General features: G+C 41.2%; 1 protein-coding gene across 6 annotated transcripts in view; it reads left to right on the top strand.

Moving 5' to 3' along the window:
* lrp4 (low density lipoprotein receptor-related protein 4) overlaps positions 1–15,766 on the top strand; it is a 426,474-nt gene that overhangs the window by 338,886 nt on the left and 71,822 nt on the right. For all 6 annotated transcript variants that reach the window (XM_069905480.1, XM_069905469.1, XM_069905494.1 and 3 more), the window contains exon 15: positions 7,909–8,085. In XM_069905480.1, coding sequence (XP_069761581.1) covers positions 7,909–8,085 — 177 coding nt within the window. The remainder of the gene's footprint in view (positions 1–7,908; positions 8,086–15,766) is intronic.

Raw genomic sequence — 15,766 nt, 5'->3', positions numbered from 1 at the left:
CACCCTCCAACCAGATCGCATTAACATTGACTTCTCAATTTCCATTTAAATCCCCTCCCCATCTTTTTCTTTCTCCTGTCACCTTTCCCCCAGTCCTCTCTCTCTCTCTCTTTCTTTCTCTTTCCCGCTGTCTCCTTTCACAGAGCCAAAATCAATTTTCATCTTTCCTCATCATATCCAATTAAAACCTTTTAGATGTTGGGCTGGATTCCTCCCCCACCCGCCCCGCCATTTTTCAACATTTATTCAGATACCTTCCTGTTTTTTGCTTATACCTTGAAAAAGGGCTCAGGCCCAAAATGTCAGTAATATATATTTACCTCCTACGGATGCTGCGAAACCGGTTGAGTTCCTCCAGCATTTTTGTTTTGACTATAAATGAAGTCAGTGTCACTTTGGATGATCCCTCACTTTCCAGTTGCTATCTTGAATATACTGTACCTTTCTGTTGCCAGTTTGATGATCATTAATTACTCTTTCAAAGGCCTTTATGGTTCTGAAATCATCCTTCAGATCGCTTTAATCTTTAGTGCTTTGGCAGTGAGGTAATTGAAGTGAAAAGTCAACAAGTGTGGAGAGGTAGGGTATACTAGTAAGGAAGTGATAAAATCTATGCTTGCAATCTCAAAATCTTTATGATTAAGGATCTTGTCAGATGTCATAAAGTGCGATGGGTTGTGTGTTGATAAACTATGGTGGTTTGCTGAAGGAGCAATGGTAAGTAACAGGAACTCTGTTGTATGATTATAACAGAGCAGCATTATTAAAACATGGCTGTTCTGGGCATGCCTAACATTGGGTGCTGCTTAAAACAACTTGCACTAATTTATTCCTTATAACTTCAAGAAGGGAATTTCACTGAGGAATGGCATCTTGAAATATGGCAGGAATTGCATCAGATGTGGTTATTTGTGACCAGATGTGCCTGGTTGACTATCCGGAGTGACATGATTTATGCCAAAAATGTTCTCAATTGCATTCCACTCTGGACTGCTATTGATTTTCAGTTGTGAAGTACTTAGAAAAAGGCACATTTTGGCTGTAATGGTGATAATGGTTATCATATTTATTTATAAACATGATCTATGATGTTTATGAAGCAAAACCACTTCTTCAGCAGTCTCGGAGTTAAATGCACTGCTCTGAATGCAAAGACTGGTTTGGAGGTGAGTGGCATTGATTAAGAAGGCAGTTGGATGCATGAGCAAGCAAGAAATAGGATGTGTTTAAGGAGACGTGGTTCAAGGATGATGGAAGCTCCTACTTTTGGGCCGAGTGCAGCAAGGGAGGTATAGTCTTGGGGCCAGTACACCAGTCTGGAACAAGGCTGCTCCGTCTCAGAGACGTAGGCTTGTGGCACAGGAAATACGTCAGCAGGAGGAGGCGGAAAGGTACGATGTTTTGCTTCTGCCATGAATCTCAGCCAGTGGTTTGGAGAGGACCCCACACATGCTCCCTCTGCCCGACTTCAGCAACACTAAAGCACATTTTGGTGGGTTGCAAGACCTTCCTCATTCAAGGCCAATAACACCTGGCATCAGAACCAGGTGATACAGTGCCTCACACCAATGCTGGAAAATCAGCGGGCAAGTCTCAACATTCTACCTCCCCCTTCCTTCCACTGACTGTTAACAGCATTTGTCTGGGAAGGTGAGGGTGAAGCTGGAATCAACAGATCGAGATCAGTCTCTGGGCAGTTAGGCTGGGCACATCATTGGAAGATGGCGGCAGGCTTGGGCCAGAGGCTCTGCTTCCCAAATGAAATCGTGGAAACCAACCTCAGACCAGAACTTGTGCTGCGGCTGGCCTCACTCCATCTCGTTTACATCAGTGGTTTTCAAACTCCCCTCCTAAACTCACATTCCACCTCAAGCTATCCCTATTCCATAAGTGCTCTGTGATTAGTAAGAGATTGCTTATGTGAGTGGAAAGAAAATGTTTGAAAACCACTGTTTTGATCATTTATGTGCACGGTTTCATAACTCCAGAGGAAATGGGCCAATGACAATTTTTCTCAAGCAAAATATTTCAATAACAATTGGGGCTAGAGTAGTGATTCTCAATCTTCCCTTCCCACCCACATACCACTTTAAGCAATCCCTTACTAATCACAGAGCACCGATCGTATAGGGATTATAGGGATAGGTGGAATGTGAGTTTAGGGGGGCAGTTTGAAAACCACTGGTTTATGCCATTGAGCTTACTGGGAGGATACAGTGGAGAAGGCCAGTGAGCACAAAAAATGAGGGTACACTGATGATGTGCAGCAATGTGGCTGGAAGGCAAGGATCTGACCAGTTGAAGTAGGCTTCAGAAGATTTGTGGCCACATCGACATCAAGGCTAGACCAGGAATTGAGAGTGCGAAGAAGGATGCACCAACAAGCAGTCAAAGATCTCTCCAGAACTGCTGAAAAGGGTAATCGGTCAATCTAGATGAGGAGAAAGGATTCCATCTGGGCCCCCAAGAGAGTGAATGGCATCTGGGGGGGAGGGGGGTGAGCCCGAGGTGCTGGGATTCACTGCTGAACCTTCTGGAGGTGTGGTGGATTTATCAGCGAAACACTGAGGAAGGATGGCGCCCACTTGATAACCCAGAAGATGCCACCGCTCACTTGGCTACCCTGCAGAGTCGAGGCAGCAAGTCTCAGGAGGGCAATAAGGGATATTAACATCTAGTCCTACATAACATACCATAGAATGAACTGCCATGGGAACCTAAAGAAGAGGGTACATTTATAAAATTCAAAAGGCATTTTAACAGAAACAGGGACAGGCAGGGTTTTGAAGGATATGGACCACATTGTAGGCAAATAGTTCTACACATCGATCAGTATGGATGAATTGGGCTGAAGAGGTTTTTCCTTGTGGTATGCACTTTGGTAGGAAAAATAAATGGGCAGAATACTTTTTTAAATGGGCAGAAAATTGAAAATACTCAGACGCTAAAGGGACCTGGAAGTCCTCGCTCAAGATAACCTGAAGGTAAACTTGGATGTTGGAACGATGATGAAGCAGGCAAATACAATTTATTTCAGGAAGAATAGTATATAAGAGAAGGATATGATGTTGAGGCACTGGTGAGTCTTCACTTGGAGAATTGTGAGCAGTTTTGGGATCCTCATTTAAGAAAAGATGTACTGACTTTGGAGAGGGTTCAAAGGAGGTTCACTGGGATTATTCCAGGAATGAAAGGTGAAATAAAAAATAATAGAAGGAGTGTTTAGCCTGCTTATGTTGGAATATAGGAGAGGTGGGGGGGAATTCATTGAAACGTTTCAAATGTGGAAAGGCATTGTCAAAGTAGATATAGAAAGGTTGTTTCCCATGGTGGGAGAGTCTAGAACAAGAGGCACAACTTCAAGATTGAAGGGTGTCCGCTTGGAACAGAAATACAGAGGAATTTCTTCAGCCAGAGGGTGATAAGTCTGTGGAATTTGTTGCCGCAGGTGGTTGCGTAAGCCAGATCATTGGGTGTACTTAAGACAGAGATTGATAGGTTCTTGATTAGCCAGGGCATCAAAGACTGTGGGGAGAAGGCCAGGCAGTGGGAAAATGGTCAGCTCATGATAAAATGATGGGGCAGAATCGATGAGCTAAATAACATATTTCTACTCCTATGTCTTATGGGTCTCTGTGGCATAAAAACTAGAATTGATGTATTGACATAAATGCTGGTTTATTTACCATAAAATTAAATGTAATCCACAATAAAGCATAGGTTCGTTAACTGCCTGGCTAGGCTGTGCTATATCAACTGTACTATTTTTTTGTTTGATGAGTTGCAATCTATAGATTTTATAATATTCCATTGCATCACCTGGTTATTTATTTATGTGCAGTGTAGCTTCAAATGTTGATGCCTAATAGAAAAATTAATTTTAAAATTTACTGAATGCTCAGTCCTTAGTGCAGTCTAATAATGTGCTGTTGATCTTGGTTAGATATCGCCTCCGTACAGGTGCTTCCCTACTTACGATGGTCCGACTTACGATTTTTCAAAGTTACGACGGTTCAAATCCATTCTTTCAATTTTGAATTCTGATCTGCTCCCATGCTTGTGACATATGCTTTAGCATCTCCACAATCCAGCAATTAATTTTAGTTTCATGCTTCAAACATTCTTCATGCCAGTGTGCTTTCAGCTGTGTACGTTGATGTTTTTTTTTAATGTAGAATAAAGGTATTCAAAATGTCATAAAAATGGTAGGTGCAGTATTCTTTTTTGAATTAAGGTTTTTTCCAACTTATGGTGGGTGGGTTTGCCAGAATGTAACCCCATCGTAAACTGAGGAGCACCTGTATTAGCATTTGTATTACTTAATCCATGGCAATTGATTAACAGTACCAGTATCTGAAATAAATACTGTGGCAAGATTTAATGATTCAGAAAAGAATAAGATCATCTATTGTAGCTTTAGGCAATTTTCTTTAACTGGAATAGATTCTTGATCTACAGATTCAAAGGTCAGATTTTCAACATCCAGCATTTAATGTACAATCACCATGATGGCCCAAAATAAAACTGCCCAGAATTGAGGAAATGTTCACTAATTTCAGATGAATTCACTAATTTAAATTTTATATCCCATGAATGTGAATTTAAATGTTGTTTATCGATGGGGCTCCTAACTGAGGTTATTTCACAAGCTGGTGATATTTTTTAACCAGAATTGTTTCTGAAATGCTTGATGCATTATTTCTCAATCATTTCAGTTTCAATGCAACCGAATTGACATGAAAAATATATTTGTGCATTCAGTTTTCCTTTTGGATGGCAACCTATTAAGCAAATTACATGCATCTAGATCACTTCCAGCAGTCCATGAAGACGGCCCATCAGAAGGAAATGGGCTGGAATCTTATGTAATTGAAACCTAAATCAAAAGTCCAAAAATTCATCTCCACTTTAGGCCAGAGGAATGACACATTAATCCAGTCATCCAAAATCTGTTCTCTCAGTTTGGGCAATTTTTAAGCCTGTAACTAATATTTGAGGAATTTTAAAATGTAATACAACTGAAATTGATCCCATTCATTACCATTTTCTGAACTGCAGACATGTATCTGTTTACAATATTTCATTCTAAAAATTGACATAACTTCTGAGTGTCTTTGTGTCAATGAGATAACAATACTTTACTGTTTGTCTGCTGCTCTTTGTAGTGTTAACTTGGATGTATTCCAGAATGCGTTTGATATGGAAACACGCAAAATTATCAATAAAGCAAAGAGCCTGTGATCATTTATCTTACTTCATTTGTTTGAGAACATGCACACCTGCACCAGTTGTTATCTGCAATCTTTGTGAAAAACATTTTTATGAATGCCATGGCCCAGAACCAGCATGAAAAACCCAAAGCCAATTGCCATCTAAATACAACTTCCTATCAAAGAATATGTTTTTATACACTGGCAGCTATGTTTTCTCAGTGCTTCCCATGAAAGCACAGTTTTCAGTCAAACCAACATACTGTCAAGTCAAGTGCAAGACAGACAAAAGTGGGATTGATTACTCAGACAAACACTATGATTTACTCCAAATTCATGGTGTTGCACTTGACCTTTGAACTAAATGTGAGAAATATCAGAAGTTGTATGGGGCTGTCATTTCAGTTATAAATCATTTTATTTTTCAAAGTACACATATCATAGTATATGGTTTGGGTAATCAGATACCACTGGATAACAAATTTACTTCCTGAAAAAAATGAGGGGATTATGACAAGCTGAACGCAAAGATCATTTCAGATTTGCTGTTTCTTGTAGCATGTTTAATTGCATAATGATTCTGACACATTGAATTAGTTCAGCTGACCTAAAAATGTTTTGCCACTGATTTTGATTTGTGCTCAGCATCTGATGCCTCTCGTGTCAGTGTCCAAAAGAGTCAGCCAGCATTGATGGATTCCAGATGCCCTAATACTGCTTTTCCATGGTGGCAGTGTCCTGGTGAAGCCTTTCACCTTTCGTCACTGACTGCACCGAGATCAGCAGGGATGAAGTCCAAGGGCAAATGCAGAAAATGAATGTTCAGTGGCATGTGGAACTTTGTGGTTTTGTATGCTTGAATTAAGTTTAAGATATTGCAGGAAATCACAAAAATAGGTTATTCCTAAAAAAAAAGTACGTGATAGGAATATTTTACGGCGATATATCAGCAGCCCAAAATCCATCACCCATAAATGTTCAGGAAGCAAAATCTTCATTGACCAATGATATTCAAAGGTGCAGCATAATGAAGGTAGGGTCCAGACATGCAATTTCCACATGTGGTGAGTTTCAGTCTGTTGGCTGGTAATTGGAAAGGCAGAAAAGATACCATCAATTGAGAGCTTCATTGCCAGCCAGTGCAGAAGTCAAGTGAAAACACTGTCGAGAAAGTTGTTTTCATTTCAGATTTGTTCAATATTCATGGTGCATAATTACTTTCAAGACTGTGTTACTTGCAACACTCTTGGTCTCCCTTGTCAAAGACTCTCTAACTCTGCTAATTTCTGCTCCCTTTCTTGGATGTGCCGAATGTGTTCACATTAACAGCTTGGGAGCTTCAACTGTTGTGACACTGTTTTTTGGAGCCTATCTAAATGTCTGGGTTAAAAGGCATGTCAGATATCTGAACATGTATCACAGAAGCTCATTTAATTCTCAAATTGGTCCACTGTCCCTTGGGGATCAATTGATTTGGGAGCTTAACTTCGTTTGCCTGTTTCTTCCCTCAAATCTATCCATTCCAGAGTTAATTCTAGCAATTGACCTAACAATTGTCACTTTACATGAATAATTTCTTCCTCCTTTTCATTTCTCTCATTTGCTATTTAGTCAGAGCAGAGACGTTATATCCTTGTAACTGGAGGCACGTGAGGTGCTTCAATCTGTCAACTTGGCAGTGACGCATGTGTTCTTATTTACTGCCAGTAAAACAAAGTCCATGTTAGGGTCCTGTGGCATATTTAAATAAAAACTTTCCATTCATAATGAAGTGTTTAATGACCTGCCGCAAGATATTAGGTGTCAGACAGGGACTAGTATGTGTCACATGATGGGAAGCTGCAGAAGGCAGTAAAGATAGGGGGACAAAAAATTAAAAGTGGAGCAGTGAGTTAAAATAATAACCGCTGATTCCACTTCATATGCAACAGTCCAATGAACATTTCGTTCATGTTGTCAAGAGTATTTTGACTCTCTTGGGCACAGCAACGCAAAATTGTAATTTGTCCCAAAAATTGTTGGTGAGCATTTTTAAAAAAAGCAGAAGATTAAAAGTAACTGTTTGAGAAACCATGAAATTGTGTTTATGTTAAATGCACTTTGGGGAATTTACCTCCAAACATTGGACTCCATTGAACTGAAACTTCATGTGCAGAATGTGCCTTTAACACATGGAGGAGAACACAAATTTCTGCTGCCATGTGTCTAAGTTTTAACTTCAGGGTCTATTTTAGAGGCTGATACAAAGCTGTGGAACATTGTGGTCCATAAACAAAATCCAAAAATGTAAAAAATAATTAAAAGCTCTGGTGAAGCTGAGTTAATATTTTGGTTTGAAGAGCTTTCAATGTTGCCTTCCCTGTAATGTACTTCCAGTATTTTTGTTTAATGCTTCAATTATGTGAATCTTAGACTCCCAAAGAATGCCAATAATATTGAATCTTTAAAAAACCTCTTCATATTTTATATAATTGTGGAGTAAATAATTTGTGACTGGAGTAAAATAAGACTTTTGCTTAGCAAGATATTTTGAATCAGTTGATTAATCACAGTGCATTTTAATTTAATGGTTAATGCCCCAGAATTTCTTTAATTGCTGAATAACATATATTCTGCATTATTTCAATGATTGGCCTGAGCCAACCTTATAATGACCTGCCCGGCAATATTAATAGCCTCATTAATGATCTGTTTACAGGCCTCCCTCATCCTTTTGCCATCACAGTGTTTGAAGACAGCCTATACTGGACAGATTGGCATACCAAAAGCATAAATAGTGCCAACAAGTTTACCGGGAAAAATCAAGAGATCATCCGCAATAAACTTCACTTTCCAATGGATATTCATACGCTTCATCCACAGAGACAGCCAGCAGGTAAGAATACGAGAAATGAAGTTGGAAAATCCAAGATACTCTAATCCAGCAATTTGGAACAAAGGGAAGCATAGAAACTTCCTGTAAAAACATTAATAGAGTGATTCAGATATGATATGATTTATTTTAAAAATTGTTTGTTCTTTTTAAGAAAATTTTACATATATTTTTTGAAATTACAGAATTTATGCATCTGTTAGCAAATGTAATTGCTGTTATTCAGCATTCATGTTTATTAAATCAGTTGGATTCAATGATAACTTATTGTTAAAGATAAAGTCCCTTTTCCACTGCCACCTTGTCCCAGGAATTAAGTGGGACAGGGACCAGTGGAAAAAGAAAACTCTCAGCATGCCGGCTTCAAATGACATCACTTCATGCCAGGGATTAACCACCTCGACCCCTACTCATATCCCTGGCGTCAGCTGAAAAAATTAGTTGAAGGTAGAACACTCAGATCCCCAGGGATGAGTTGTGTCCCAGTTAAAGGGTGACCCAGTGGAAACGGCACAAAGGGCTTGTTATCCCGGGACACTGCACACCCAATTAACTGGGATGCCAATGGAAAAGGAGCTTACAGCTACCATGAGTACTTCAACATTGTTACATAAATAGCCATGCCAGCTAATGTACACGCCATAACATTGTTCTAACCCAGAAAGCTTTTTAGCGGTTTGTTTTGGAGATGATTTGGATAGGACACTCCAGGAAGTGCCTTATTTTTTACATCGGAAAAAATAACACTCGGTCAATTACACTAGGCAACATTTTTTTTCAAAATTGCTTCCTAATAAAAGAATTTGGGATTATGATAGACAGTTTCAAACTGAACACAGATAATTTCAGATTTGCTGTACCATGTAGGAAGTTGGAGAAACATTAAATGAACTTTTATTAAATTTGACTTCTGAGTACCTCTGAGCCAAGCTCTCAAGTTGATGCAAATGTAGCACAACAAATGTGAGAATCCAGGGTTTGTCTTGGCCACCAATTTTTGAATTGTAATCGAGCTCATAGGCTTTCTTAAGACATAGACAGTCATGGTGGCTCTTTGAGCCTTAAGCATATACTCGCCACAAATGTAATAGAATATTGATGAGACATTTATGTTGTATTGAATCTTCATGAAGACAATAAATGCTATTGTTAAGTATACTCACTCTGCTTTTGCCTGAAGAACATGTACATCAACATACATTCAATCTATATCAATGTAATGCTCAGCATCTGTATATGTGAGTTGCTTTTATAGCTTGTCTGCATCTATCCTGATGTCCATGCCTAAGACAACATTGGCATAGCATCTGAAGTGAGTGCATGCCCCAGGCCTGCTTGGACAGACCAAAACCACTTGCTTTGTGGGCAATATATTAGTAGACAGAAAATATGACAGAAAATCCCAAAAATTGTTTATTCAGATGTTCTTCTACTTATGATGATCTGGCCTACGATTTTTCAAAGTTATGATGGTGCAATAATGTGACTGTTGTTATTTACTTTCACGTAATACGTTAAATCATTGATTTTTCCAATAAACGTTTATAATTCCTCTACAGTAATTCTTTGTCACCACCTTGGTCAATCACTTCTTTGAGTTCAGTCAGAAAGCTTGCAGGAACTGTGATACAGCACTGTAAGGAGAGGGTGGGGCAGTGGGATTGGTGTGGGGATTGATATTGTGGTGTCAGTGTTATACAAGGGACATATGTTCTTTTTTTGACTTACGCTGAAGTTGTCAGAACACAACCCCATCGTAAGTTGAGGAGCATCTGTATATTAAAAAAAAGTACATGATAGGAAAATTTTAAGATGATATCAATGATCAGCAGCCCAAAATCCATAAAATATACCCAAAAATGTTCAGAAAGCAAATCTCTTTGTTGCCTAGTGTTATTTAACGGCAGTGTTAAAAGATGACCGACCCATTGGAGCAGAACTCAAGTCTGTTCTAAACAGAATCAGTCTCAGCCTTGATTTTCCCCTCTGAGCTTTGGAATGGAGCTGCAGCCCAGAATCTTGTGAATCCCAAACAAGAATGGTACCATTCATTCAACCAGGAGAAACATCAGCTGAATTCAGTTTCTTCAAAATCATGCAGTCTGGGCAATGGAATTTCAATAAAATAGCACATTTTTGGGTTTGGGTCATATCCAGGAAAGAATATTGGCAAAGATGACAGATGGACCTCCAACCATGGCACTTGGCCCTGTCTCATTTAGTGGTTTGCACCAGATGTTCCTTTGAACTATTGGTGCATGTAGAAAATTGGAAAAAGCACACTGGCAAAGATACTGTAACTGTGGCCATTATAATTGAGATCAGGATGGAAAGCATTTACTCTGTTCATTTGAGCTAACTACAGTAAAATGCAGAAATAAGTAATTATTTTAGATAGATACTTTACAATTATCATTATGTTTAAGAAATGTAAGTTTGGTCAAACTTTTACATAATTGTAGTTCAATATCATCGAAGCTGGACACTGATCTGAAAATGCTTGTCACAGCAATATAGATTGCCACCTCTCTATTGCTAAATCAGCTCTCCCAATGTACTAGACATGAAGCCACAAAGAATGTCATAGTGAAAGGGGACTGCATCATTAGTAGGGGGTAGATCAATTTCCCTACATCTGCCAGCAGAGTTCCAAAGACTGTGCCAGATACATCTCAGGGATGCTGAAGCACTTGCATTGTGAGGGGAAAATACCCATTTGCGGTGTTTCATGTGGGAACCAACAAAAGAAGCATCAAAGTGAAGGGAAGTTTGAAAAGTTAGAAGGAACAAGGCGAGGGTGCAGCAGAGTGAAATGACCAATGATCACCAGAGCGTGTCCAGAAGAAAAGAGCATACAAACATACTTCTCGTCAAAGAGCACGAAAATGGTTGAAAAAAAAAGACAAAGTTGAAATCTCTCAGCTGAATGCTTTCAACATTTGCCACAAGCATTGGTAGCACATGCAAACATAATGGATGATTGAATGGCCAAAATAGTGATATGGTTGACTAAATATGCAGAGAAATGCATAAAGGAGAAAATCAAATAATATCCCACCAGCAGGGAGAGAAAAAAAACTTAATTCAGAAAAAATCAAGTCAAACCAGTGTGATTCGAGCAAAGTGACAGAAAGGAGCAGAAGCAATTGGTGGGGGTTGTCTACAGGCTTGATGCTGTTGCAAACAGAATAAATCACCAAGTTGGTGGAGCATGTAAAAGGGTAATAATCTCATTGTGGAACTCATGGTTGACTTTAAAATAGACCAGACAAAACAAACTAGCACTTGGTAGAAAGGATGAATTTGTGAAGTGTGCGTGAGATTGATCAATCTGTTAAGGAACCAACAGCAGTAAACAAGGGAGGTTGAAGATAGGCCATTTACTTAGATTCAAAACTATAAATATTGCCAAAGTCTGAATATTGAGAAATTTATGTCGAGAGGTTTAATTCACCATATTTGTATGTAGTAAAAATGTTTATTTTCTGGAAGAATACATATAAGTATGCCCAAAATTAGTGGTGAACTAATGATCGAAAAAAATCCTAAAATAAATTAGCAATAGTTTAAACAAATATTGGAGAAATTAATTGATTCAAGTTGAAGGTTCCTTTTATTTTTTTTAATTCAAATTTTATTTACAGTACATTAGAACCTAAACTGGAGCACCCAGGGAAAACCCACGCAGTCATGGAGAAAACCTACAAGCTCCTTACAGGCAGCACCGGATTAGAATCCACTGGCACTGTAATAGTCATGTCTTCTTTGGCTTGGCTTCGCGGACGAAGATTTATGGAGGGGGTAAAAAGTCCACGTCAGCTGCAGGCTCGTTTGTGGCTGACAAGTCCGATGCGGGACAGGCAGACACGATTGCAGCGGTTGCAAGGGAAAATTTGTTGGTTGGGGTTGGGTGTTGGGTTTTTCCTCCTTTGCCTTTTGTCAGTGAGGTGGGCTCTGCGGTCTTCTTCAAAGGAGGTTGCAGCCCGCCAAACTGTGAGGCGCCAAGATGCACGGTTTGAGGCGTTATCAGCCCACTGGCGGTGGTCAATGTGGCAGGCACCAAGAGATTTCTTTAGGCAGTCCTTGTACCTTTTCTTTGTGGCACCTCTGTCACGGTGGCCAGTGGAGAGCTCGCCATATAACACGATCTTGGGAAGGCGATGGTCCTCCATTCTGGAGACGTGACCCATCCAGCGCAGCTGGATCTTCAGCAGCGTGGACTCGATGCTGTCGACCTCTGCCATCTCGAGTACTTCGACGTTAGGGGTGTAAGCGCTCCAATGGATGTTGAGGATGGAGCGGAGACAACGCTGGTGGAAGCGTTCTAGGAGCCGTAGGTGGTGCCGGTAGAGGACCCATGATTCGGAGCCGAACAGGAGTGTGGGTATGACAACGGCTCTGTATACGCTTATCTTTGTGAGGTTTTTCAGTTGGTTGTTTTTCCAGACTCTTTTGTGTAGTCTTCCAAAGGCGCTATTTGCCTTGGCGAGTCTGTTGTCTATCTCATTGTCGATCCTTGCATCTGATGAAATGGTGCAGCCGAGATAGGTAAACTGGTTGACCGTTTTGAGTTTTGTGTGCCCGCCAAACGAACATAGCTCAGCGCGGACATTGGCGACTTCAGGGGTTTCTACGAGGCTCTAAAGGCTGTGTACGGCCCCTCACCCCAAGTCCAAAGCCCGCTGCGCAGCTCAGACGGCAAAGTCCTCCTCAGCGACAAGATCTCCATCCTCAACCGATGGTCAGAACACTTCCAATCTCTTTTCAGTGCCAACCGCTCAGTCCAAGATTCCGCCCTGCTCCAGCTCCCTCAACAGCCCCTAAGGCTAGAGCTGGATGAGGTTCCCACCCTGGATGAGACATATAAGGCAATCGAACAACTGAAAAGTGGCAAAGCAGCAGGTATGGATGGAATCCCCCCAGAAGTCTGGAAGGCTGGCGGCAAAACTCTGCATGCCAAACTGCATGAGTTTTTCAAGCTTTGTTGGGACCAAGGTAAACTGCCTCAGGATCTTCGTGATGCCACCATCATCACCCTGTACAAAAACAAAGGCGAGAAATCAGACTGCTCAAACTACAGGGGAATCACGTTGCTCTCCATTGCAGGCAAAATCTTCGCTAGGATTCTACTAAATAGAATAATACCTAGTGTCGCCGAGAATATTCTCCCAGAATCACAGTGCGGCTTTCGCGCAAACAGAGGAACCACTGACATGGTCTTTGCCCTCAGACAGCTCCAAGAAAAGTGCAGAGAACAAAACAAAGGACTCTACATCACCTTTGTTGACCTCACCAAAGCCTTCGACACCGTGAGCAGGAAAGGGCTTTGGCAAATACTAGAGCGCATCGGATGTCCCCCAAAGTTCCTCAACATGATTATCCAACTGCACGAAAACCAACAAGGTCGGGTCAGATACAGCAATGAGCTCTCTGAACCCTTCTCCATTAACAATGGCGTGAAGCAAGGCTGTGTTCTCGCACCAACCCTCTTTTCAATCTTCTTCAGCATGATGCTGAACCAAGCCATGAAAGACCCCAACAATGAAGACGCTGTTTACATCCGGTACCGCACGGATGGCAGTCTCTTCAATCTGAGGCGCCTGCAAGCTCACACCAAGACACAAGAGAAACTTGTCCGTGAACTACTCTTTGCAGATGATGCCGCTTTAGTTGCCCATTCAGAGCCAGCTCTTCAGCGCTTTACGTCCTGCTTTGCGGAAACTGCCAAAATGTTTGGCCTGGAAGTCAGCCTGAAGAAAACTGAGGTCCTCCATCAGCCAGCTCCCCACCATGACTACCAGCCCCCCCACATCTCCATCGGGCACACAAAACTCAAAACGGTCAATAGTCATGTAATGATAACATAAAAGTGTAATATGCATGATATACCTCAATTTTTGCTGCCCTAAGACAGAGTTGCCATGAGAATTGCCTGATGCCCCTAAAAATAAGAGAAAGAGAAGAGAGACCCTTCAGAGATACTGAATGTCCATGGATTCACTCCCACAGCTTTGCAGCCATACAAACTCCTGTTCAAACCATTGGCAGCCTGAGTTCCAGGTCCAAACGTGAAGGATCATGAAGCCTTTGGCATCCCGGTTCCAATACCTAGTTCCCATGAGCCAGTCTCCAGCAGCCTGCAGGCTGTGTGGGACCTTCAGCAGCCGAGCCCCTCGTTGGACTGCTGCTCTGGTTGCATTCCCTGTAGGTCATCTCCCATGCTTCTCCTCAATGGAGGATGTTCTCATATCTGGTCCCCTGCATCAGTCCTCTGGTGCCAACACAGGCGCCAACATCTTGGGCACAGAACTTTGTGGCTGCAGAATTCATAGATCCATGGATTCCACACTCTGTCTTAATAAAGGATTTCAGCGCAAAACATTGACCATTCTTTTTATCCCACTGATGCTGCTTGACCTGCTGACTTCCTCCAGCAGATTGTGTTTAGTTTCTGATTTCGGCGTCTGCGGTATGTGTGTCTGCCATTTTCTACCATTAACATTAGCACCTCTGTTAGAGTGTTCTTCGATATTTAGTAATCAATTGTGAAAGGTGGTGAATCGGCATAGTTTTACTAATAAAACAATTCAATTTTATTAATTGGTTGATCGAAATTTTAGCTTAATTACCGTAATAATGCTATCATAAATATTTTGTTAATGGGACTATTACCAGTGATTAATCAAATGCTTTTGTCAGGTGACTTATTACTTCCTGAATTATGTACAGAAATTTACAATTGCAGCAAGTACATCGAGTCAGGATTTACTTAGCCTTAAGCGCGGCCAATAGTGTTGAATCTCTGTTTCTGTACAGCTAATGCCCTCCAAAAGGTCATGTTATGCTTTTATATGTTTATGTTCATTATTCATCCAGACGATCAAAAGCAAAATTATATGTTTACTCAGACCAGTCAAACTACTAGGTGGTGAAGACATAATCACAGTCAGGATTTTATCAGTTCTGAACAGTTCAGGAATTGGACGCCATTGATTGATGCATTGGAACAGTTAATGACTTTTATGGAGTCTCTCCATTCAGAGTTATCCCCACCCTGTATCATTTCTCAGCCATTTTCTCGTGCCCTCCCACCCACATCCACCAATGACCACTTGCCTGAGGACCTGTGCTCATCCACCTGCCTCTCCCCCCAACATTTTATTTAGGTGTTAAAAACACAATGCTGGAGAAACTCAGCAGGCCAGAGAAACTTAAGAGTACGTGACCAATGTTTCGGGCTTGGGCCCTTCATCAAGGTATGACAAGATGTAGGTAGGCGCCCGAACAAAATGGTAGGTGGGGGGGAGGATCACAGACCCACGTGCAGGAGATAATTGGTGAATAAGGGAGGGAGGGTGCACCAACAAATGGGGGAAAGGGGATGGCTCTGTGAATGGAGAGGGAAGGGGGTGGAGAGCCGGAGGAAAGAAGACCAAGGGAATGGGAAGGGAGGGAGAACGGGGAGTAAGCTAGCAGAAACAGGAGAAGTCAGTGTTAACACCACGCTGTTGGAGAATGACCAGACAGAAAATTAAAAGTTTCTCCTCCAATTTAAGGGTGGTCTTGGTTTGACAGTACATACGGCCATGGGCAGACATGCCAGCATGGGAGTAGGGCGCAGAATTGAAATAGTTGGCCACTAGGACATCCCTGTCAATGATGCGGACAGAGCGAAGGGGCTCAG

This window comes from Narcine bancroftii, chromosome 1, assembly GCF_036971445.1.
Source record: "Narcine bancroftii isolate sNarBan1 chromosome 1, sNarBan1.hap1, whole genome shotgun sequence".
NCBI lineage: Eukaryota > Metazoa > Chordata > Chondrichthyes > Torpediniformes > Narcinidae > Narcine > Narcine bancroftii.
This window is presented reverse-complemented; position numbering and strand designations above follow the sequence as displayed.